General features: G+C 39.8%; 1 protein-coding gene across 6 annotated transcripts in view; it reads left to right on the top strand.

Moving 5' to 3' along the window:
- Positions 1-14,686, top strand: part of TMEM39A (transmembrane protein 39A) — a 31,195-nt gene extending 16,509 nt beyond the window's left edge. For 3 of the 6 annotated variants that reach the window (XM_032852290.1, XM_032852293.1, XM_032852294.1), the window contains 5 exons: positions 2,724-2,878; positions 7,076-7,424; positions 8,216-8,403; positions 10,325-10,445; positions 13,348-14,686. In XM_032852290.1, coding sequence (XP_032708181.1) covers positions 2,724-2,878; positions 7,076-7,424; positions 8,216-8,403; positions 10,325-10,445; positions 13,348-13,581 — 1,047 coding nt within the window. In that variant the 3' untranslated portion in view covers positions 13,582-14,686. Of the gene's footprint in view, positions 1-2,723; positions 2,879-7,075; positions 7,425-8,215; positions 8,404-9,267; positions 10,446-13,347 lie in introns of those variants that run through there. The other 3 variants (XR_004382048.1, XM_032852292.1, XM_032852291.1) reach the window with 3 other exon arrangements.
- Positions 14,687-22,797: the final 8,111 nt, after the last annotated feature.

The following is a 22,797-nucleotide window of genomic DNA, read 5'->3' as shown; positions in this document are numbered from 1 at the left end:
ATATATATATATATATATATGTATATATAAAACAGTGTTTAAAATAAGGTGGGTAAAAGGAATAAAATACATTTGCTTATGTATTAATGAATTATCTCTGGAAGGGGATACAGACTAATAACAGGCTGCCTAGTTGTGGCTGGGAACAGGACCAGAAGGGGGGAAATTCAGTACAAACACTATTATACATTTTTTATTTTGAGCATTTGTGACTATATTACCTATTCAGAAATTAAAAATAGGAGCTGTATAGTGATTCTTTCCTAAAAAAAGCTGAATTAGATGGTAAGACCCATCATAAATCATCTATCTATCCTTCCTTCCATTAAAATGTTTGTCTTTTGGGGGTTTTTTTTTGGGCTTATATATCACAGAAAGGATCCCTACCCTGAGAAAGACCAATCATTTTTAAGGAGAAGCTGAAGGTAATTAATAAAAATGCTGAATACTATTCCGGGAGGAATACCTCCAACTATATAAGACTATTTATTCACCACCAGGCCATTTCTAGTTCTTGACTTGCTCCACAAGACCAGAAAGTTACTCAGCTATTCTCCCAACCTGAGGCAACTCCCATTTTATTTTATTTTATTTTTAAAGATTTTATTTATTTATTTGAGAGAATGAGCACACGAGCAGGGAGGAAAGGGAGAAGCATCACAGGGAGCCAGATGCAGGGCTCAGTTGCAGGACCCTGGGACCATGACCTGAGCCAAAGGCAAGATGCTCAACAGACTGCGCCACTCAGGTATCCTTGTAACTCCCTTTTTAAAAAACTTTTTCTAAATAGGAAGGTAGTACATTTTATTAAAAAAAAAAAAAAGGAAAACCCTAAAATATAAAGCAGGAAAAATTTTAAATTACAACCTCATTATTGAAAGGGCCATATTTTGGTATATTTGGTATATAAATTTTTATTTGCATATAAACCATACTTTAACATTACTATTAGGATTATTTTTCTACTCCTTACCTGGCTCATTTTTGCTTATTCTTTAATCCCAGCTAAAATACCACTTCCTCAGAAAGGCTTCCCTAGATTGGGGTCTTTTGTTATTCGCTTTCCCTTATAGCCTGCTTTTTTCCTGTAGCACTTACCACAATTGTAAAAATAATTATTTGTGTAAATATAAGTTTAATATTTGTTTTCTTATTTGGGCAGCCTCATAAAAACAGAGTTCTTAGTTACTACTATATCCCTAGGACCTGATATAGTATCTGCCATACAGAGCATAATGGTTAAGAGCTTGGGCTCTGAAACAAGACAAAAATGACAGATACATCCAGGCTCTGCTGCTGTGGTGACACTGGGCAGAACAGCCTTTTTATTTTGAAAATGGAGGCCGTGAGGACACCTGGGTGGCTCCGTCGGTTAAGCGTCTTGCCTTCAGCTCAGGTTGTGATCCTGGGGGCCTGGGACTGAGCCCTGCGTCAGGCTCCCTGCTCAGTGGAGAGCCTGCCTGCTTCTCCCTCTTGCTCTGCCACTCCTCCTACTGTGCGCAGTCTGTCAAACAAATAAATAAAATCTCTAAAAAAAAAAAAAAGGAAAGAAAACGGAGGCGATAGAGTAATTCCAGCCACTTAAATGCCTTCCTTAGGCTTTGACAGGTAAGGTACATTGGCATGAGGTATGTATCAGGGGAGTGATAAACAATTATATGCCATACTGTTACTGAGAACAGTTTGAACCTTCTCTATGGTGTTAATTCAGCTGCTTCTTTGCATTTATAAATAACTACATAAGTGCACATATATATGCTATGTAGTATATTGAGTAAATTAAGAAATGAATAGATGAAGGACCTGAAAAGCTCCTTATCCCCTCCCATTGCTATGGACCCTACATAATTTTTTCCCCTTTCTACGTTCTGACACTGCTGTTTTGAGGTTGTAGGAATCTGCCATTTTCCCCTGTGTTTTGCTCATTCTCTTCCTAGTTCATTCTGAAAGAAAATAACATTGCAGAGCTTCAGGTTTAGACAAGTATGCTTTCTTACTATATTTAATCTGTCTTTAAAATGTGGGATTAAGGAAAAATATTTGAATAGCTGTCATACAAAGTAGTGGAAGTGATTGTCCATTATTTCCGTGTTTGCAAAAGTCAAAAGAGAAGCTTTTATTTATATAGGGATTTGTTAGAGAAGATCTGATTATTTTTTGAAGGTTCAGTAATTCATTAAATATTAATTCAGCAAATAGATTGGGGGGAGGATTCCAAGGAAAATGGGACATTGTTGCTACTATTGAGGTTATTACAGTTTAGTCCAAAGTCAGATAAATTAATGGTTCACGGCCTTTACAGAATTACCTGGTGGATTATTAAAATATAGGTTCCATGACTTACAGTTTTGTTCCCTGTATCTCGTAAGGAAAGGCAGTAGGCATTTTCAGGTTCAGTAAGCAGCCCAAGTAATTTTGATGAATGTGGTTCATGGGTCATACTTTGAAGCCCCAGTGTAAATAAATTAGACAATGTCATAAGAACTTAAGGGAGATCTGTATGAGACACTGGGAATACAAGGAGGAACCAATAAACTGCCTGGAAGAGTGAATCTTTAAAAATAAGGAAGATAAGTGGGATGGGGCAGTTTTTTTCTTCTTTCCTCCCCCCTTCCCTTTTTTTTAAGGGGGGCAGATTTCCACTAAATCTAATTCCTTGAATCGCATTGCTTTTGTATAAGGCCATTTATAAAATGTTCCTTTTGGTGCTTCCAAACTTTCAGGCCACTAAGGCGGGTGCAGCTTCTATGATTCACTACATGGTTCTGATATCAGCTCGCTTGGTGCTACTCACTTTATGTGGATGGGTACTTTGTTGGACCCTCGTCAATCTCTTCCGGAGCCATTCAGTCCTCAATCTCCTTTTCCTTGGCTACCCGTGAGTACTCCAGTTTTACCATTTTATCTGTAAGTTTTTAAAGAAATTATTTAGGTCAAGCAAACAATACTACAAAAGTGAGGAAGATGAAATTCTTCAAATATAAGCCAAAAAAAAAAAAAAGCTCAGAAAATTGGAAAAAAATCAGTGGGTAGAGTGACTTATAATTTATTTTCTACACTAGGCTACAGTTGGGACAACAGGGGTAAACCAGGACTGTCCCAAGAAAACTGGAGAAATATGGTTATTCTACCAATGGTGAATAATTAAATTGGCTCTCTTCATCAAATGAAGTGCCCAAGCGCTGCGTACATCGGCAGTGTATAGTTGTATCTTATTATACACATGGGCTTTTAAACTCTTCGCACAGTTTAACTTATATACTTTGGGCTAATACTTTCTTCATTGGATGTTAGTAGGTAGCTACCATTTATTGCTGTTATATGCTGGGTGCTGGGCTAAGTGTTTATAAACATCACCTCATGAAATCATCCCCATAACCCAGGAGGCTGTGTATTTAGTCTGACCTAACAGTTCCAAAGTACTAGTGGCTTTAAAAAGTTAGAAGTTTATTTCTTTCTTCTGTAAAGTATGTGTGTAAATCATCTTGGGGAGCTGTGGCAGCTAGCTTCCATGGTCTTGGGACCCAGGCTCCTGCTGTCTTTTTTGGTCCACTCCTCCCTAGCAGTATAGAGTATAAGGGAGGGTAGAAATTTGTCTTTAGCAGAACAGCTGTACCTCAACTAAAAATTCTGTTGCAGCAGAAGAGCAGGAGAACAGTGGCTCTTGGCAGACAATTAGCAGGCTTCGCCACAGGTAAAGAGAGATTAAGAGATTAAAAATCTTTCCTGTGGTCAGACAATTAGAAAGACTTGGGTCTTTGTGATTCCAGAGTTCTTGTTTGCACCATTCCTCTATAATCAGTAGTTCTCAAAGTGTGCTTCTCAGAAGCGCAACATCAGCATCACCTGGAGTCTTTTTGGAAATAGAAATTCTCAGAATCCACCCCAAATCTACTGAAACAGAAACTCCAGAAGTAGGACCTAGCAATTTGTCTTTTAACAGGCCTTCCACATGATTTTGATGCTTGCTCAAGTTTGAGAATCATTGCTTTGTGTAAGCATGGGTTTTAAGTAGTTATGTGGCCTAAAGTCAAGGCGTAATGGGCAGGGATGGCAGGAAGAGTCTTTCTATTGGTTGTCCTATGGTTGGTCTAAATTATACTGTTTACTTATTTATTTTTCGAATTATATTGTTTAATTATTTAAGGCGATCATCAATTCAGTTCATTAGTATTACCCTTTTCCCTACAAAATGAACTCTATATTATAAACATCATTTTCCATGATTCATATTTATTATAAGGTATATATTTTACATCAGTTGTTTCTGTATTTCTGGATTAATATTTCAGTTTCTTCAACTTCAGATGATTTCTTTGTTCTGTTTCTGAACAACAGCTGGTTGAATCAGGTTTAACTATATTTGATTTGAAAGGCTAAATATAGATATATCAAGGAATATTTTGGCCAGGTTTAAAAGGATTACCGTGTCAAAATGACGAGCCAACTTTTTCATTTCAGTTGAGGAATATAAAGAAACTTACTTATTTTTTAAGGCTCTCCACTCCCCTGTAAAACAATGAAATAAGCATGTAATTTAAACAGATTTTATGTTTAAATATATTTGCCTTCTTCACTTTTTAAAGTTGTATAATCTTTTATCTAACTTAAATTTAAAAAATAAGTGTAAGAAGTTTTACTAGACAATGGCAGTAACTACATCTTTATTTTCTTATTTATTCATAGGTTAAAAAAGTGACTCTTAAACTGCTTTGGGTTTTTTTTTGTTTTTTTTTTAAACTTGATTCTCAGCTAGCTTCTCACTTTAGGGTAGGTTAGTCCAGTGACTAATGTTGTAGCTCTTATATTATCTTGAATCTATACACTGCTTTCTGTAACCTCTGCTGTTACATTCTAAACTTTCATCTGGTCTTCTGGTAATCCATTCTTGCCTTCTTCCTTTCCATTTTTTAATCATAGCTGTAATGCTTTTCAGAATGGAAGTTGAATTATGTCACTAACCCTCTTTAAAATTCTTTAATGTTGGGACGCCTGGGTGGCTCAGTTGGTTAAGCAGTTGCCTTCGGCTCAGGTCATGATCCCAGCGTCCTGGGATGGAGTCCCACATCAGGCTCCTTGCTCGGCAGGGAGCCTGCTTCTCCCTCTGCCTCTGCTACCACTCTGCCTGCCTGTGCTCTCTCTTTCTCTCTCTGAAAAATAAATAAATAAATCTTTAAAAAAAATTTTTTTAATTCTTTAATGAATCATTTCCTTTATCCCCCTTTACCTTACGGAGCCTCCAAAGTCGAAGCCTTTGATGCTACCCTTTTAGTTTCTCTCGTTCTACACTGTATCAGTTATCCATTGCTATATAATGCTGCAACAGACAGCTACAAACCCGTGGTAGCATTCCACAATATTTATTAATTGTGCATATGTTGGAGTCAGCTGGAAGTCAAGCAGCTCTCCTGGTTTTAGCTGGGTTCACTCACACTTGAAATTGATCGAATGTCATGAAATCAAGCCCCAGAGTACAAGCCCATTTCAGGCTTCTGATCACATCATGTTTGCTGACATTCCGTGGGCCAGAACAGGTTACATTGTTGAGCCATCATAGGGCTAGGGCAGGGTCACGTCACACAGACTGAGGGCTGTGCAATAAGACTACAGGAAGGGTTAAGAAACCGGGCCATTGTTGCAACTGCCACACACCCTAGCCTCTCGTGTCACCTCTACATGTGCAGCTTGTGTTTCAGCAATATTGACAGGTTTCTCTTGCCTTCACGGTTTTGCACATGTGTGAGTTCTGCCTGTTGCTTCTTCATTTACTCCTTCCCACACTACTACTCCAGCGCACATTCACGGTAGATTGCGGAGCTGCTAACCATCCTCCCTTACGTCATAACAAGCTTGCTTTCTCCCTCCATAGAAAACTATGAATAGGTGAATTTGTTAATATTTTTATAAAATATATAACTATATAGGGAATCTTTTATTTGCTGTTTTTCATATCTGAATTTATGCCAGTGAAAAGACCATTTTATTTATAATACATAAGTCACAATGTGGACATTACTTAATGAGGACTGGGGAAAGTATTTAAAAAAGTTTTAAGGAACCAAGGTTGAAATAACTATAAGAAGTTATGAAAAGTCTCAAAAATATTAAGTCCTTTGACCAACTTAGTCTACTTGTAGAAATTTATTTATTATACATCTAGAATTTTTTTTCATTAATCCATCAGATATTTTTTGAGTGCGTAGCATGTTTCAGCCACAATTCTAGACATCGAGGATATTGCAGTGAATTAAGCAGACCCAAATCTCTGGTACACAGAACTTAGATTGTAGTAAGGGGAAGATAGGCCAAACAAACAAACAAGCAAAAAAACCACCCAAATAAAAAACCTGAAAGATATATAAAACATATGGAGGGGTAAGATCTCTGAAGAAAATTAACCAGGCAGGGGGAACTTAGGAGTGCCTGTAGGATTGGGGAGGGTAATGTAGTGAGGAGGCAGGGGGAGTCCCTCACTAAGAAGGGGAAATTGGAAGTGAAGGGCATACCATTTGAAAATTACCAGATGCACACAAAGATCATGTAGGATTTTATCCATACATTCGTATTTATGGTAATGCAAAGTAGGAAACCACCTAAGTTTCCAACAAGGGAGAAGTGGGTAAATTAGAGTGCATCTGTATGAGTATTATAGTATCTTTAAAAATTGTTATAGAAAAAATATGTAATGATATGAAAAAAATGCTCAAAATAGATACCCGTATATAAACACACTCAAAGTTACAAAACGGTTTATACTGTATGAGACTAAACATAGAAAGAAGTAGGAAGTCTGTGCACCCAGTTGTAAAAATTATAAAAGCCTTCATTTCTTGGTGTTTTCTGTTTTGTCATTGTGATTCTATAGTCTTCTATTATTCTACAGTGAATGTATATTGCCTTTGTGGGAAGAAATTCAAGAACTTCCCTGATGATGAATTCACTGTCAACAGAGTCCCTCTTCTGTTACGTTCATCCTTGTGAATCATGACTGTTTTACTAACATAGTTATGTTAGATCTAGATTTGATCATAGGTGGCATCTGTGGTCTCATTTTCATATTTACCGTCTTCTACAGATTTGGTGTTTATGTTCCTCTCTGCTGTTTCCACCAAGATAGTAGAGCTCATCTTCTTCTCACAGACTATAACTACATGGTTCAGCATCAGGCAGTAGAAGAAAGTGCCTCAACTGTGGGTGGCTTGGCCAAATCCAAAGACTTCCTCTCCTTATTGCTGGAGTCTCTGAAAGAACAGTTTAATAATGCCACGCCCATCCCCACGCACAGCTGCCCCCTCTCTCCAGACCTCATTCGCAATGAAGTGGAATGTCTGAAAGCGGATTTCAACCACAGAATCAAGGAAGTTCTCTTCAACTCCCTCTTCAGTGCCTACTATGTTGCATTTCTCCCCCTGTGTTTTGTGAAGGTAAGTGGTTCCTTTTATGTGCTTCCTCATTTTGTGAGTGAATGATATAAACTGGGTATTTCTTATTTAATCCCCCTTTTCTCTGTCTCCCCTTTGGCAGCCTGGATGGTGGAGGTCGGCTGCATCTGGAGTGCACTAATACCGCTCCTGGTTGGCGGATAGGTATTTCCATATATGTGATGCACCCGTGGTGGTCCCCTCTTTTTTTTCCTTTCTTTCTTAAAGTTTTTTTTTTGTTGTTTTTTTTTTCCACTTTCTGGGGAAAATAAAGTTTGTGTTTATACTAGAATCAGTATGTAGTAGCTTAAGAGGATTGAGGTTTTAATACAATTCAGCCTACTCTAGTTGATCTTAACATTGTTAATCAGGAGTTTCCTTGGATTTAATCTAACCTTTATCTAAATTTCAATTTACTTCAGTGGAAAAGAAAAATGGTCTGGATGTCACTTGGGCCCAAAATCTTTTGGGACATTTTAGTGCCCTTTTTTCACCCATTGAGAAGCACATCTGCAGCCGGAGTGGTCATTTACAGAGGGCACTCACCTCTTCTAGAAAGGAAGCACTTAAAATATAATTGCCTCTCCCTCCCATCCCTAATTCGTCCAGCCAGAAAGTCAGGTTGAAGGATTTTGGAGGACTCTGCTCTTGAACTTTCTGCACGGACAGCAGGACAACCAGTGCATGTGTGACTCAGTGTGGCATTTGTCTGCAGGGCGTATGTACACGCAGCCATCCCTACCTTCTTGCTGAACAGTGCACGAATCATTTCTCCCTCTTCTGATCTCTTCCAGAGTACCCAGTACTATGACATGCGCTGGTCATGTGAGCACCTCATTATGGTGTGGATCAATGCTTTTGTCATGCTCACCACACAGCTGCTGCCATCTAAATACTGTGATTTGCTACATAAATCAGCCGCTCACCTGGGCAAGTGGCAGAAGCTTGAACATGGGTCCTACAGCAATGCTCCACAGCACATGTGAGTAGCCTCGAGGGTAAAACCATGTAACACCTTCTACATGCTGCTGATCATGTTTATTTGCTTTGTATGTCATTCTTGTTCTTGGCTTTGAACATTTGATTTTTAGTTTTTTGTCTACATGGAAGCTTGTCATCACTCTAAACTGAACACAGAGGACATTAACCCATTCGCACCACCATCCCCAGTCCCTCCTTAAATGCCTCCTACCTTTCAGCTGCCCGGTCACCCTGGAGTGTGAATTTGTTTCCCAAGCTGTAATAATGGAGTTTTCTTTCAGTTTTAACCCTTTGCCCAAATTCACAGAGTCATGATATATTTTTAATTTCTCTTTGGAAGACTGTAAGATTCATCTTCTCCTAATTGCCACAGCTAAATAGTTGCTAGCTAATCCTCTGACACTCAGGCAGCTAGAATTTGCTTCTCTCATCTCTTCTTTCTAATAAATGCAAATTTGTTCTAATAATTTTCCTTGCTTGCATTTTTTATTACCTTTTTTCTTAAACATGCTAATGAATGTTTCCCTGCTTTTCCCATATTTAAATGAAAACTGTCCCTAATTGAGTTCACTCTGAGTGTTCCTCTCATCGTGTCCCCTTATCAGTCATTTCTCTGCATGGTCCCTATGATCCAAAATGGTTAACTTTAGAACCTTTTTGTTCCTCTCACTCTTTCCCTTCACCATACCTTCCTTTCAGACCTGGAACATCTTCATCTTCCTCCCTTTTATAATTGGAACATTTCACAAATTTCATCACCTAGAAATTCTTTCCTAATGAAGTGGGACAGATTGAGGGGACTTTCTTTTCCCCTCTCCCCCCTCAGAGTCCTCCCTTCAATTATCTGCCTTGATGTCTGATACAGATTAGCACAGGCCTTCAAGCCCAGGAACTGAAAGAGATTGGGCCAGGCTGAAAAGAAACCCGACTGTGGGCAAAGGACAAATTTCAATAAAAATTGAAAATACAATCCACAGTACTAGTACTGTACATCTTCAGGCTCCTGATGGCACATGGCCATGAGGTGTATCATCACTTTAATGCTGGTAAGTGTGAGCAAGGCCGACGGAACATTTTCTGAACTGGGAAAACTTCAGGGTGCTAGACTTTTTTTCTTTTTTTTGTTTTTGTTTTTTTGTTTGTTTAACATATCTAAAATGTTGTCCCAGTTCTTACCCTAGGAAACTAACCTTTCCAAAATCAGGAAGAGATGAATTAACTTAGATTTTTTTAAAAACTTAACCTGAAGATCCCCATCCCTGCCCCAACTCCATTACATTGGTGCTGGAAACAATGAAGCTTCTTCCATAACTTCTTTTTCCTAGAGAAACTTCTATAAAAATAAACCAGGAAAGCGGTAAAAAGTAAAATCTGTGTGTCAGTACCTTGTGTGTCTCTCTTCTGTATAGCTTCACGCATATAGGAGGCATTTGAAATATGTGACAGACTGATTTTCTGTAGCTTTTTGGGATTAATTCTGCAGTAAATATCATGCTGATTTGACAATATGTTCATTTCTCCACTACTTTCACTACAGTCCACTTTCTGTTCTTGTTTATTCTCTCTAGCATTTCCATCAATAGATTTTGCTCACTTGGGGTTGAGATGACAGTCCATCTGATTATACTCGGTTTTCTGGCTCATCGTTGCCTTACACATTAATTTCTGCTCATTCTCCTGAGCCCCATAAGTCCTTTGACACCGAGTTAATCGTATCACTTTGCAGCCTCTCTACTGTATAGCAATGAAGTTATGATAACAAAGCCTTCCTAACTCTTTCCATTTTGTGCAGTGTATCCTCAGAATTCAGGCAGATGAAGCCTTGCATACTTAATTCCTTCTTAGAAATGTAGTGGGCCTTGCCAGACGCTGTCTTATTTGTAATTGCCAACATGCTAACATTGCATTTCTTTCTCCCTTAGTTGGTCAGAAAATACAATATGGCCTCAAGGGGTGCTGGTGCGACACAGCAGATGCTTGTATAGAGCCATGGGGCCTTACAACGTGGCAGTGCCTTCAGACGTATCCCATGCCCGCTTTTATGCAAGTACCACTTATTTCTTTTCAAACATAAACTTAGTGGTAAGTGTCAGGAGGCCACTATGTGTGTAAGCACCTAGCACAGTGTGTAGCACATGGTAATTACTATCACTCTAATACTGGCCCTTGTCTTTTGGAAATGTGTTCTGTTCTTTTTTTTTTTTTTTTTTTTTTTTAAGATTTTATGTATTTATTTGAGAGAGAGAGATAGCAAAAGAGCACAAGCAGGGGGAGCAGTAGAGGGAGAGGGAGAAGCAGGCTCCCCGCAGAGCAGGGAGCCCGATGTGGAACTCAATCCCAGGACCCTGGGATCATGACCTGAGCCGAAGGCAGACACTTAACCATCTGAGCCACCCAGGCACCCTAGGAATGTGTTCTGAAAGGCAGTTTGAAGATCAATACCATTGTCCCAACTGCAACAGCTTAAAGTCATATTGGGATTTGTTTTGTCTAGTATTACCTGTAACAAGTAGGCAGTTAAGACTTCCCTTTTTCATCTTATAATTTTTATTTGTAATAGTTTGGTTTATTGGTATCCTTATGTTGTGTTTATGTGTCCTTAAGTGATATTTAATATAGTAATAATGTAATGGGTTTGGGTGTTTGGGTTTTTTGTTTTGTTTTGTTTTTGTATTTGTCCCATGTATTACCTCCTTAAAGTACCTTGACTTCTCTTTTGAAAGGGAGCAAATGCCATGATCTCTGGCCTTTTATCTTTTCCTGGATTAAAAGGAGAAAGGAGGAAGCAGTAGACATCCATTAAACCCAGCTTCTATCCCATTTGAATGTATGCCTTGGATTATGTCTATTGCTCTTTCAGTTTTCCTGGAAATTCTGACACTAGAGGCAGAAGTATTTATTTATATGGGAAAGGCTAGCTAGCTGATCAGTGGCAGTGGGGAAAAGACGGTGCATGCAGGGGACTGTTCATTGTGCGGTGCATTGCCTTTGAATAGAGATTATAGTCCAAAAAAGAATTGGAGATCTTTTTTTGAGATACTTGAATCTCATCCTCCCTCCTGCCCAGTTCCTTGTGAGGGTACACAGGCTTTCTGGTTCTGCAGGTGTTTGCTGCTAAGGGCCTTTCACTTAAATACTAGGAACTTCACATCAGGGCTGGATGCTTGTAAATACAGTTGGGCCAGGGCTGGGGGCGGGGGGAGGCGGTTGGTAGCAGAGGACAAGGTGATGCTGAGAGGAGCGTGGGGCAAGTACAAAGCCCTTGAATGAGGAAACTAGGGAGGAGCGGACTTAAGTCACAACCACATAAGGATTTGGTTTCTACACAGATTACTTAAGTCAGTCAGCTTTATTCCATAGGCCATTAATGACTTCTTTTGGCCCTAGTAAAAGAAACCTATAATAACCAGATATTCTACTGGAGTTTTCTGCTTGGGAAATAAGTATTTTCCTTGCTTGTATGTTGGATAGCTGAAGAGTCAGGTGAAATCCAAAGAATAAGGATTAGGGGAATTAATTTATTACTGATTTTGCATGACCAAACAGGTAAATCAGTGCTTCTCAAAGTGGTCCTTGGGCCACTTACATATAAATCACCTGGCTCACCCTTTAATTCAGGGTCCCAACCCCAGACTTCTGAATCAGAATGTCCGAAGGATTCCAGGAATTTGCAGCATTTACCTATTTGGAAATGATTCTTAGGCATACTGAAGTTTTGAAAACACTCATTTAAAATGTGCCGACTGCCTATAGCTCTTAGAAGTTAAAACCCTTCCTCACCTTTCTACTCATTCAGTTTGTAGCTTACTGGCACATTTACTTTTAATTGTTATAATTGCCACAGAAACCTCTTGCCTGAGTCCTTTTGGAATATGAATTCTGAGCCAATTTTATACATGATATTACTGGATATCATATACTATAACCTAGCTTAATAGGTTAAACATTTTCTTCCTCTCAGAGAAGGACCTGAAGAACCTGGCTACCTTTCAGAGCTGTCATGATGGTTTGGCTTTATTCTCACATTTGAACTTTGAGGTCCAAATTAGTTTATTTAGATCTGATATAGTACCATGGCCATAGTTTGCAATCTATTGCCTCTATCTTTCTATTCATAATATGTTTTTATTAGTAAACCAGGATTTAACCTCTTAGAGTTAAGAATTTGGTGGAATGAAAACAGTGAGCAGCCCTGTTTTTAGCCAGACTAATTCTGACTAATTTTTCCTTCCTTCCTCATTGTCCTATCTGTGCACCCTACTTCTCAATATCCAGGAAAAAAACCCAGCAGAAATATATGGTGTAGAGGATTTTAGTCAGTAATGATGGTAGGTAAATGGTTTAAGGGAAAATTAAGAAATTATTGTTTTGATATTTCAGCTTTTAAGACTTCCCCTCCCCTCAGACTTATCTAGTGTTTATGTCTTAGACGAGCTAGACAAACTAACAATGATTTTTACAATTTGTTAGACAAACTAACAATGATTTTTACTTTTTTAAATCATTCATTTTAAATGGCTTTAAGTACCTATATAATATCTTCAGTTTTGCCTCTTGACTTGCAAAATCTAAAATATTTCCTAGTCAGTCCTTTATCTAGCCCTTGTCTTAGATAAATGTGCTTTTGATTATCTCAAATAAAATATATACCCAAGATAAGATAGAATTTAAGAAAAATGTTTAGAGGCAGTTCTTTTAAGTGTGATCTTTTTTCCTATCTCAGGACATTTTGAAATAAAATTTATTTTATTATTCATTGAGCAAAAAGGAAAAGGTTTGGGTCTCTACAGCAAGAAATAGCCTGATTGATGTTCAGTAAGCAGATCTATATGTTATGGCACATAGGAACCTGTAAATATGAAATTATTTTAGTAGAAAAATGTGAGAATAACTGTAATCTTTACTTTTTTATGAAATAATATTTTGCTTTTCACCTTCCTTACAGTTCCTATTTCATCGTCCATTAAGGCTGTTAAATCTGCTTATCCTTATTGAGGGCAGTGTCGTCTTCTACCAGCTCTATTCCTTGCTGCGGTCGGAGAAGTGGAACCACACACTTTCCATGGCTCTCATCCTCTTCTGCAACTACTATGTTTTATTTAAACTTCTCCGGGACAGAATAGTATTAGGCAGGGCATACTCCTACCCACTCAACAGTTACGAACTCAAGGCAAACTAAGCTGCCTCTCAACAATGAGGGAGAACTCAGATAAAAATATTTTCATACGTTCTATTTTTTTCTTGCGATTTTTATAAATATTTAAGATATTTTATATTTTGTATACTATTATGTTTTGAAAGGTGGGAAGGGTAAGGGATATTAAATGTATCCACAAACAAGGTGATGTGATCTTTCATGTGTTAGTACATTTGAATAATAACACAGGATGAGAGGTGTGCCTCTCCAGTAAAGAGATTGATTTGTTTGTATGGCTCTGGAATAACTCATTCATTTACAACACATCTCCTGTATCACTTGACACCGTACCTTCAGTATGTCTACTTTTCCAGTCCTCTCAATATCTTTAGTCCTCAGTTGGCCTTCCTGCTACAGAAACGGAGATCAGTGGAGTTGCCTGACAGCACCTATTCTCTTTCTCTTTGGCTGGCTAACAGTATTGGAATACTTGGGGCAAAGCGTGGCTTATGGTCCTGGCTGGGACTCTCTCTGTTGCATCATGGGAGGAAAACTCAGCATTTAGTTCTGCCCAATGACATTCAAAAGTACTTACGAATAAGGTGCTATCCTGAAACTCAGCGGATATTGCTGTTATTTTCCCTGTTCTTTCACTTCTTTCGCCTCTTAAGATTTTTCTTTAATTATTAGCTGTTTGAAATGATAATTTTTAAGGCAAAGTCTTTAGAGTGCCCGCACGCAGGAAGAAGATGTATGGCTGGACCAGTGGGAGAAGATGAGTGCAAATGCCATGTGGGCTGGAGTGTGGGCAGGCTGAAGATCCCTGCAGCCTAGAAGAATGGGCCAGTCCTCAGCTAAACAATCTTGGATACAGTCTGAGCAGCAGCCCACCTTCAACGGCATGTTCGGAGTTATAAGCAGAAGTGAAATAGAAGTTACCTCTTTGTCCCCCGATAATTTGATCTGTGCCTAAAATGTGTGTTTTTAGTTTCAAATTCCAGAACCTCTGTGTTTGTGAGCATTAACCCCTGCCAGTCCATGTCCATATTCTCGAGAGGTGATCTTAGTCAATTGATGTCACTAGTCATCTAAACTTCTGAGGCCTTGTCTTGAGAGCCTGAAATATATTCTCATATGTTTTCTGTGCTTGGTTTGGCTTTTTCACACTGTGAACTTTTTGGTGAGACACAATATGACTTATAAAGTAAAAAGACCAATCATGTAATTTCATAAACTGGCTCTGAAAACAATTCTTACAGAAGCATTCCCAGCAGGTTTTCAGCAAGGCAGCACGATGAGGGCTAGGGTATATATACAGCTACCCAAGGTGACTTCTGTGTTTAAATTAACCATTGTTTACTTAAGTATTTTGATGTGTATACTTTTTTTTTAAGTTACATAATTTGGCAGTTTGAATCTATTTAGCTATTTAACAAATGCATGTTGACCACCAGGCACCATGTTAGGCACTGGGGATATGGACAGCAGTGAGTAAAAAATGCAAAGGCCCTGCCTTCATAGAACTTATAATGTGGGGGGTGCAAGGTGTGCCATAAATAAGTTTACATATAATGTCCCTGGTAGTAGTAGTAAGTATAGTAAAGAAAAAATAAATCAGGGCAAGGAAATAAAAAGTACTAGGAGTGGCATTGCTAGAAGGCCATCTCTGAGAAGGTAATTTCTGAGCAAAGCAATGAAGCAAGACTAAGCCATATAAATAGCTTTGGGGAAAGGCAGTGGCCTAAGGTGGGAACCATTTTAATATATTGGAAAAATAGCACGGTAACCACAGTGTATTGGTTGGTTTCATAAATGGTTCAGCCTAAGTACGGTAGTTCTCAGAGTGAAGGAGGACAGAAAAGTTACCATTTCAGTATTCTTTCCTTAGGGTCTTAAAAATAGGCTTTCTTTGACTAATAAATTTCTTTTCTTTCTTTTTTTTTTTTTTTTTTTAAGATTTCATTTATTTGAGAGAGAAAGAATACATGAGTGGTGGAGAGGGGGAGAGACCAGGAGAAGCAGACTCCCTGGCTGAGCAGGGAGCCCAACTCGGGTCTCGATCCCAGAACCCTGGGATTATGACCTGAGCCAAAGGCAGATGCTTGACCGACTGAGCCACCCAGGCACCCCTTGACTAATAAACATCTTGATGAGGTTGCTTGACAGTTAAGAGCAAACTGGGTGGTCTTGACATGAAGATGTCTCATCAAAATGGCTCCAAGTTGGTTTTGTCACTGAAAAGTAGCCCAGATAACTGATTAGAGCTAACAGACTTAGTAGTCTGTAGTAGATAACACCCGCTCTGGTTTGACCTTGGCCATAATCCTAAACAGGATGGTACAGGAGGACCAGATACCAGGCTGGCTAAACAAATGAATGAGGATAAGAAATAGAAACTAGTTTGGGGTATAGGAATGAAGAAGTGCCCCCTCTCTTTTCAGATACAACAGCATCTGGGAGATAAAAGTTGCAGTTCAGTGTGCTGGTACGCATTTCAGATGCCCTTTTAGGAGGTGCCACATTCAGATGGGGAAGAGAAAAATTACCAGTGACCTGTGTATCCTACTACTTACAGATCATGTGAGAGAAAGGACAACATCATCTTTGCTTATTGATAGGAGATCCATACTCAGTAAAGGATGGCCTTTTGGTGGTTGTTTATATACTGAGAAATTAAATGGTATGTGGAAAATGGTATATAGCAAAAGATCAGTTGGGTGAACTTTGGATACAAGAAAAGGAAGGAAGATGCTCGACCAGCTGTTAGGGTGACTTAAGGTAGGTAAGTAGAGGAAAATAGTTCACAGGCATGAGCATGATGGAGATGTTCCTCAGTATCCTATTTATTCTGATTCCATGTTATATTCCTTAAGCTTCTTTCCCCTCCCTATCAAATCATCACCCCACTACCCCTCTCCCATTTCTATTTCCTGAGCAATTATTATGTACTGGACACTGCTGGGTGCCAGGGATAGTGATGTTTAGAGTTGATTAATACAAGGCAGGTAAGTAAATCAGTAATAATAACAAAGGGGTGTTCGGAAAGGAAGTATATACAAAGTGCAGAGGTGATGCAGAGAAGAGTCTCCAACTTTGCTTGGAATCTGCAGTGTCAGGGAGGACTTCACTGCAGTAGTAACACATAGCATTTTAAGGGAGGACTGGGAGAATACCACATAAATGAGGGGGAGAGGTTGCATGCAGGGGAACAGGATATACAAAAACCCAAGGCATGGACTTGTACCAGTTCTTAAATAACTAGTTCAATAATGCTAGAGAAGTAGGCAATGACTAGATTATAGGAGGACTCAAAGTCCATGTTAAGGGGTTTGAACTTTTATTATCTTCTAGATCACAGGTTCTCAAAGGTGTGATCCTTGGACACTATATCAGATCTACTAGGTCAGAATCTTGAGAGTAAAGCCCAAAACTGCCTCTTTCATGAACACTTCAAGTAATTCTTAAGCAGACAGAAGTCTAGGAATTAAAAAGACAGCTAGTGAAAGATTTTCAATTTAGGACTCATGACCCAGAGGGTTTTCAAGTCAGGAGTTCTCAAAATATAATCTCTGGATCTGCAGCAGCAGCATCGCCTAACTGGGAACTTATTAGAAACAAGCAATTTCAAGCCCTGCCCCAAACCTACTGAAGCATAAACTTTGAATAGAACCCAGATGTCTGTTTTAACACACTCAAGGTGACTTTGATGAGATCCACTCTCCTATATTAGACAACTTTGGCAGCAATATGTCCAATCGGTTTGGAAAATGGACAAGTGTCAATGAGAATGCAGGGAGATCAGTTACCCAACCATTTAAAAAGTCTAAGAGGTGAGAGGGCATGGGGTAGGTGTCACCACTGTGTGGGTGATAGAGAAAGTGGAAAGAAAAGAGGACAGAATTCTGGTGAATAACAACATTTAAGAGCAGAGGAAGAGGAAGCTTTCAAATGAACAAGACTAAGGAAATGGAAATCTAAGACAAGGTGAACTAGTGTTGCAAGGAAGAAGTGATCAGGGGTGCCTGGGAGGTTCGGTTGGGTGGCTGCCTTCATCTCTGTTCATGATCTCTGGGTCCTGGGATCGAGCCCCATGCCAGGCTTCCTGCTCAGCAGGGAGTCTGCTTCTCCCTCTGTGGGCATGTACTCTCTCTCAAAATCTTTAAAGAAAAAAAAATGATGAACAGTATCAAATAAGGAAGTTAGACTGAGAACTGACTGTTGGATTTGGTTATTAGATCATTGGTGACTAGTAAGAGAAATTTTAATGGAGCAAGGGGGGTGGAAGTCAGGTTGGTTGGTCCAGAGTAGTGAATTAGAATGAAGAAGTAGTAAATTAGAAAGTGTTCTTGGGAGCCCTTGGGCAGAAGGGATAGCAATTTCTCTGAGCTAGAAGGGGGGTTAGATACACACGTACATGGAGAAGGGGAAGTGATTGTTGGGGGCGTGGGAGTGGAAGAAACATCTAACAGCAGGAAGTTGTGAAGTAAGAGGCAATTTTGGTGGTGGTGGGGTCAATCTAGGAGGAGACAGAATAGTGGAATAGCTTTTGTGAGTTTTGGGAATGAGGGTACTGCTGAGGTGGTAAACCATAAATTTTCAAAGGCTCTCTGGCCACAGTTTTATGATTTTTCTCTGGTCTAACCCAATAGATAATTAAGAGTGGAGAAGATGGGTGGTAAGAGTCCTGGTCCTAGTTTGGAGGTTCACAAAGCAGGTATGGCTGAAGTGGTCAAGGGAGTTAGTGGTGCTGGCGGGAAGAGTTGAGATGCTGTAGCTTGGGGTCTGGAAAGGCTAGGGAAGGAAGAAGTCTGGTTGGGCGTACTGTCTGTCGGAAAGGGTAGGGGTGGGCCAGGCATTAGTAATTTTGAAAAGTCAAAGGAATAAAGGAGCAAGTATAGGAGTTCTGAGAATGGAATATGAGAGTTTGGGATCACAGAGTTCTGGATTGTGAAACAGCATAATGTGTAACCCTGGAGGCAAATGGCCAAAACTGAAAAGCAGTAAAAACTGTAAGCAACTGTGCCAAGACTGTGGAGTGGGTTTTCCTCAGATCACTGAAATCATCCAGTAGGATGGTGGAAACAGGAAGCTCAGTGCCAAAGACTGGGAGATCTGGGACGTTGACTACATCATGGCCACAGAGAATGGTAAAAGTAAAAATAACTTGATTCCATGAATTGTGGTAATGAGAGATTTCTGTATGAGGTAGGAAGAAGCAATCATGAGGAAACAAGTGGGAAATGAGAACATCATCTCTGCAATCTGTAGTCTGTGTAACAAGGGAGGAATGTGTAGCCTTCTGTAAGAACAGGGGTGCCCTCAGGTAAGCGTCAATTTTCGTGGGAGTCCAGGAAGTGGAAGCAACATTCAGGAAAAACACCAGGGGTGTGAGAAGAGAAGACTCCAGAGGAACTGTGGCATAGATTAGGAGTGAGGGCAACTGTGTGCTGCCAGTTGGGGGGCAGTGGGCATGGATACAGGAAAGAGAAACAGCTGAGTGGGGATCTGGGAGTATGGAGGAGAAAAGGCATTTAGGGAAGTAATGAGGGATGACAGGAGCAGGCCCGAATGGCATAAAGTTCTAAGAATATTGTTGCCAGAATGCTAGTGTTTTTATCCCTTTGGCAATGGCATTTCTCACTGCAAATATCACCAGATGGTAAGCCTCTGTTGCATGATTGTTTTTTCTAAGGGCCTGTGGTTTAGACCTGTTGAGGGCCCCTCTTTGTCTTTTTTGTGATAATATATACCAGGATTTTGCTGCTGTTGCTTTTTATTTTTTTTAAGATTTTATTTATTTGACAGAGATCACAAGTAGGCAGAGAAGCAGGCGGGGGTGGGGTGGTGGGAAGCAGGCTCCCCGCCGAGCAGAAAGCCTGATGCAGGGCTCCATCCCAGGACCCTGAGATCATGACCTGAGCTGAAGGCAGAGGCTTAACCCACTGAGCCACCCAGGCGCCCCAGGATTTTGCTTCTTAAACGTGACCATTAACATAATCATTTAAATGAGAGTAGTCCCCCTAAATTGGTTGACTCGAGTAATAGAAAATTTGAGTTCCCATCTATTAAGATGGACCCACACACATAACTCCCTAAGCTGCGGACTTTTGAGAAGCAGTAGGTTTTTTCTTCTTAGTTTTCATGACAATATCCATTGATTTACACTGGGTATCTTAGGTAATGTGTAGGATTATAACAGTAAGAGAAGTTACAAATATTTGACAGTAAGAGGTAAGTAAAAAAAACAAACTTACTGAAGCAATTCATCAGGACTTTGGCTGTGAGACCAAACCTTCAAGTAAAAACTAACATCAAACTAGAACAATGAGCCTGATGCATATAATCTACTTTTTCTAATACTGATTTTGGTGACCCCAGGTCCTCCTCTAGTTTATAGTGCCATCATAAGCATTATCATTTATATCATTTATTAGAATACATTTTTAAAGCATAACAATCTTTTAATTACACTTAAATGTCTATGGATAGGTTTAGTATTTATATTTTTTTAATCAATAGAAAAAATTTGATTATATCTTTGGAAACATTCGTCAAGCTCAACAAGCTGAAACCTTGTGGATTTCTAATAGACGCCTTTGAAAAAGTGCTTTACCTTGCAGAATTATAAGCCAGGAGTCGCCATGGCATTAAGTTATGGCAAAGCATTGTGAGCCATCCAGGAAAACGCATGGCTACACCCTGCATGGGTTTCTTACACTAAGCTACATCCTCCTTCATCCTCACAGAGAAGTGATTTTGCATTGCCCATGAACCTCAAGGCTGCTAAATGACCTACTGTGTGCCCGTCCATCCGTGGTGGCCCCCAGTTTTGTACTATCTGGACCAACACTGATCTCAGGCAATCACTCTTCTTCCATCTCCTATGCCTCTCCATGCTTGGAAAAGTGCCTGCTCCCTCTTCTGGCCTGACTTTGCTAGAGAAGGTGTTGACAAAGGAGGATACATCCTTTGTCATTCTACATTTTGAGCTGACCTGGAAGTGCCTAAAATCATTCTCCTGACATTTAACCCCAGGATTCATTTTGTCATCAGGACAAGCTGGGGTAGAATGTGGTCCTACTCAATCCTGGTGGAAACTGGACCTGTCCTGAACCTCTCCCACTCCAATTCCAGACCAATGAATCTTACATTCCCACTACATTTTCAGGCTTTGAAATGAGACCTGTGTAGACTAATGACTGTACCACCCAATTTTACTCAAATGTGATCAGCATGCTGAACGTTAGACACGAAAGTAACAGCTTATCTTGACCTATGACTTCATAACCAATACAAGTTAACCCATTTTGTGATTTCGGAAGTCTCTGAAACTCCCTCCCCAAGAGCAGGGAATGCTGGTATTACCTGGCTCATTAGCAGAGACCCAGCAGGACTTCAAAACTAAACCAAATCAGACCACACGCAACTTCAGAACTCTTTGTTCTTGATTACCACTCTCACATTTTTTAAGCAATCAGAGCAAAATTCTCAATGCCTAAGTGTCTCCCTAGTACCTTCTATTGGATTTGCAATTGTTTAATTTGATTAAAGTCAGTAGGCAACTTGAACACTATTAACAATCCTATTAAAAGATGCTAGTTGCTACATTTTTCCCTTTGAGCTTTCTTTTAGTAATGTAGTGGCTCTAAATCTTGCTCCTGTTTATGGACTGTTTCATTTGCTACCACCCCTCTCCCTTTTTTCATTAGACTCCAAGGATTTAAGAGTATTAAGGCACCCAGGGCAATATTACTAAGCTTTTGATAAATATTGAGGAGGATGATGCTTACATTTTTAACTTATACAGAGCCCAGAATTTTGACTTGGCCAATATTTTGAATTTTAGGGCTTAGATCAAGCTGTCTTAATGGGGTTTTTGATCAGTTTTCTTCACATTCCATCTGAAGCAAAGAATAAAAACCAAACTCCTCTATCTGGTCCATTTTGGTAAAAAAAAAAAAAAAAGAGGGAAAAATAGTTGGCCTAAGGCCCATTTTGCCAATAAATACAGATTATTATCTTCTTTAGCAACCACTAACACTGAAAGAAAACTTTAGGAGATGGATGCATTTTATTTCAAATTTAACATTTAAAATCAGCCATCCCCATTTTGAGGACTGGTAACTGGTTTGAAGGAGCACTTGGGAGAATTTGATTTTGCAGCCCTTTCTAGAGCACCATGCAGATCCACCTAAAAACATCGCCCTTGTCCTGTCCGCTGTCTGGATGGAAGCAGGCAATTTGATTTCCATCCAGCCATTCTCAGGGGGCTCTTTTTTCAGTCCCAAATGAATGACCAAACAGGTAATCTTGGGGCATTTGAGGGAACAATTTCAGGAGAGGAAATCTGAGTTCTCTTTGCCATGAAATGGAATTTCCTCGGCGTCGGGTTAGCCCCAGCCCACAGGAAGCTGAATGAATGTGTTTGTGACAGTTGACAGGCTGGGCTGTATTGAAGAAGTCCACACTTTAGCCGTGGGACACTGATCAAGAAGGTGAGTCAGCTTCCACAGCTTTCCGGATTCACTGGCTTAGGAAAACTCAGAATAGAGACTATCTCCAGACAGTTGTCATTGGGTCTTATGACAGCATCCACACACCCACACTCCTGAAGATGATGCTACAAACAAAAGACGTCAGTCTATGGGGCATGGCAGCCATTTAACAATCTGCCTAGGAGCCTCGGGCAGAACTTATGCATTAAGGTGTACTTAGTGGCTTCTCAGTCTATCCCCGAATAAAACATATCCTCTAAGCGTTACAAACAAAAATTCAAAATAATCATAAAATAGTTTAAATATTTCATTATGTGGCTCAGAGTTCTGATGGTGAAGCAAAGTCCAGTTCCTTTCCTCTCTCACATTCTAACTGGAACATGGTCTTTATCAAAGCACAGACACCACAGTGCACTGCGATTGGGATAAAGCCTATCTGCCCACATTTTCTGATAAGGCAGGAATGTACTTTTCAAATCTCCTGAACATGGCCTTTCTCATCTGTCACCACTATATTTCTTCACCTTGCTTGCCCAGAAGGGAAAATGCCATACCCCAGCACTTTTTTTTTACAGGTTGACATCCCATTGGCTGGACCCATTGGTCCAGGGTCTCGCTCACCTAATGAGAAGGCAAGACACTGAACCTATTAACTGCTCCCCTTGCTCATTCACCTCAGTGCCCTCTGAAAGGAGAACTTGTCAGCTGGCCTCCCAGTTACCCCTGAAACAGACACTGGCTTAAAAGGTTCAGCACAAGGTTT

The sequence above is a fragment of the Lontra canadensis genome, unplaced genomic scaffold (genome assembly GCF_010015895.1).
Source record: "Lontra canadensis isolate GAN:19392208 unplaced genomic scaffold, GSC_riverotter_1.0 scaffold6, whole genome shotgun sequence".
Taxonomy (NCBI): Eukaryota; Metazoa; Chordata; class Mammalia; order Carnivora; family Mustelidae; genus Lontra; species Lontra canadensis.
The sequence above is the reverse complement of the archived record's forward strand: the minus strand, read 5'-3'. Positions and strand labels throughout refer to the sequence as shown.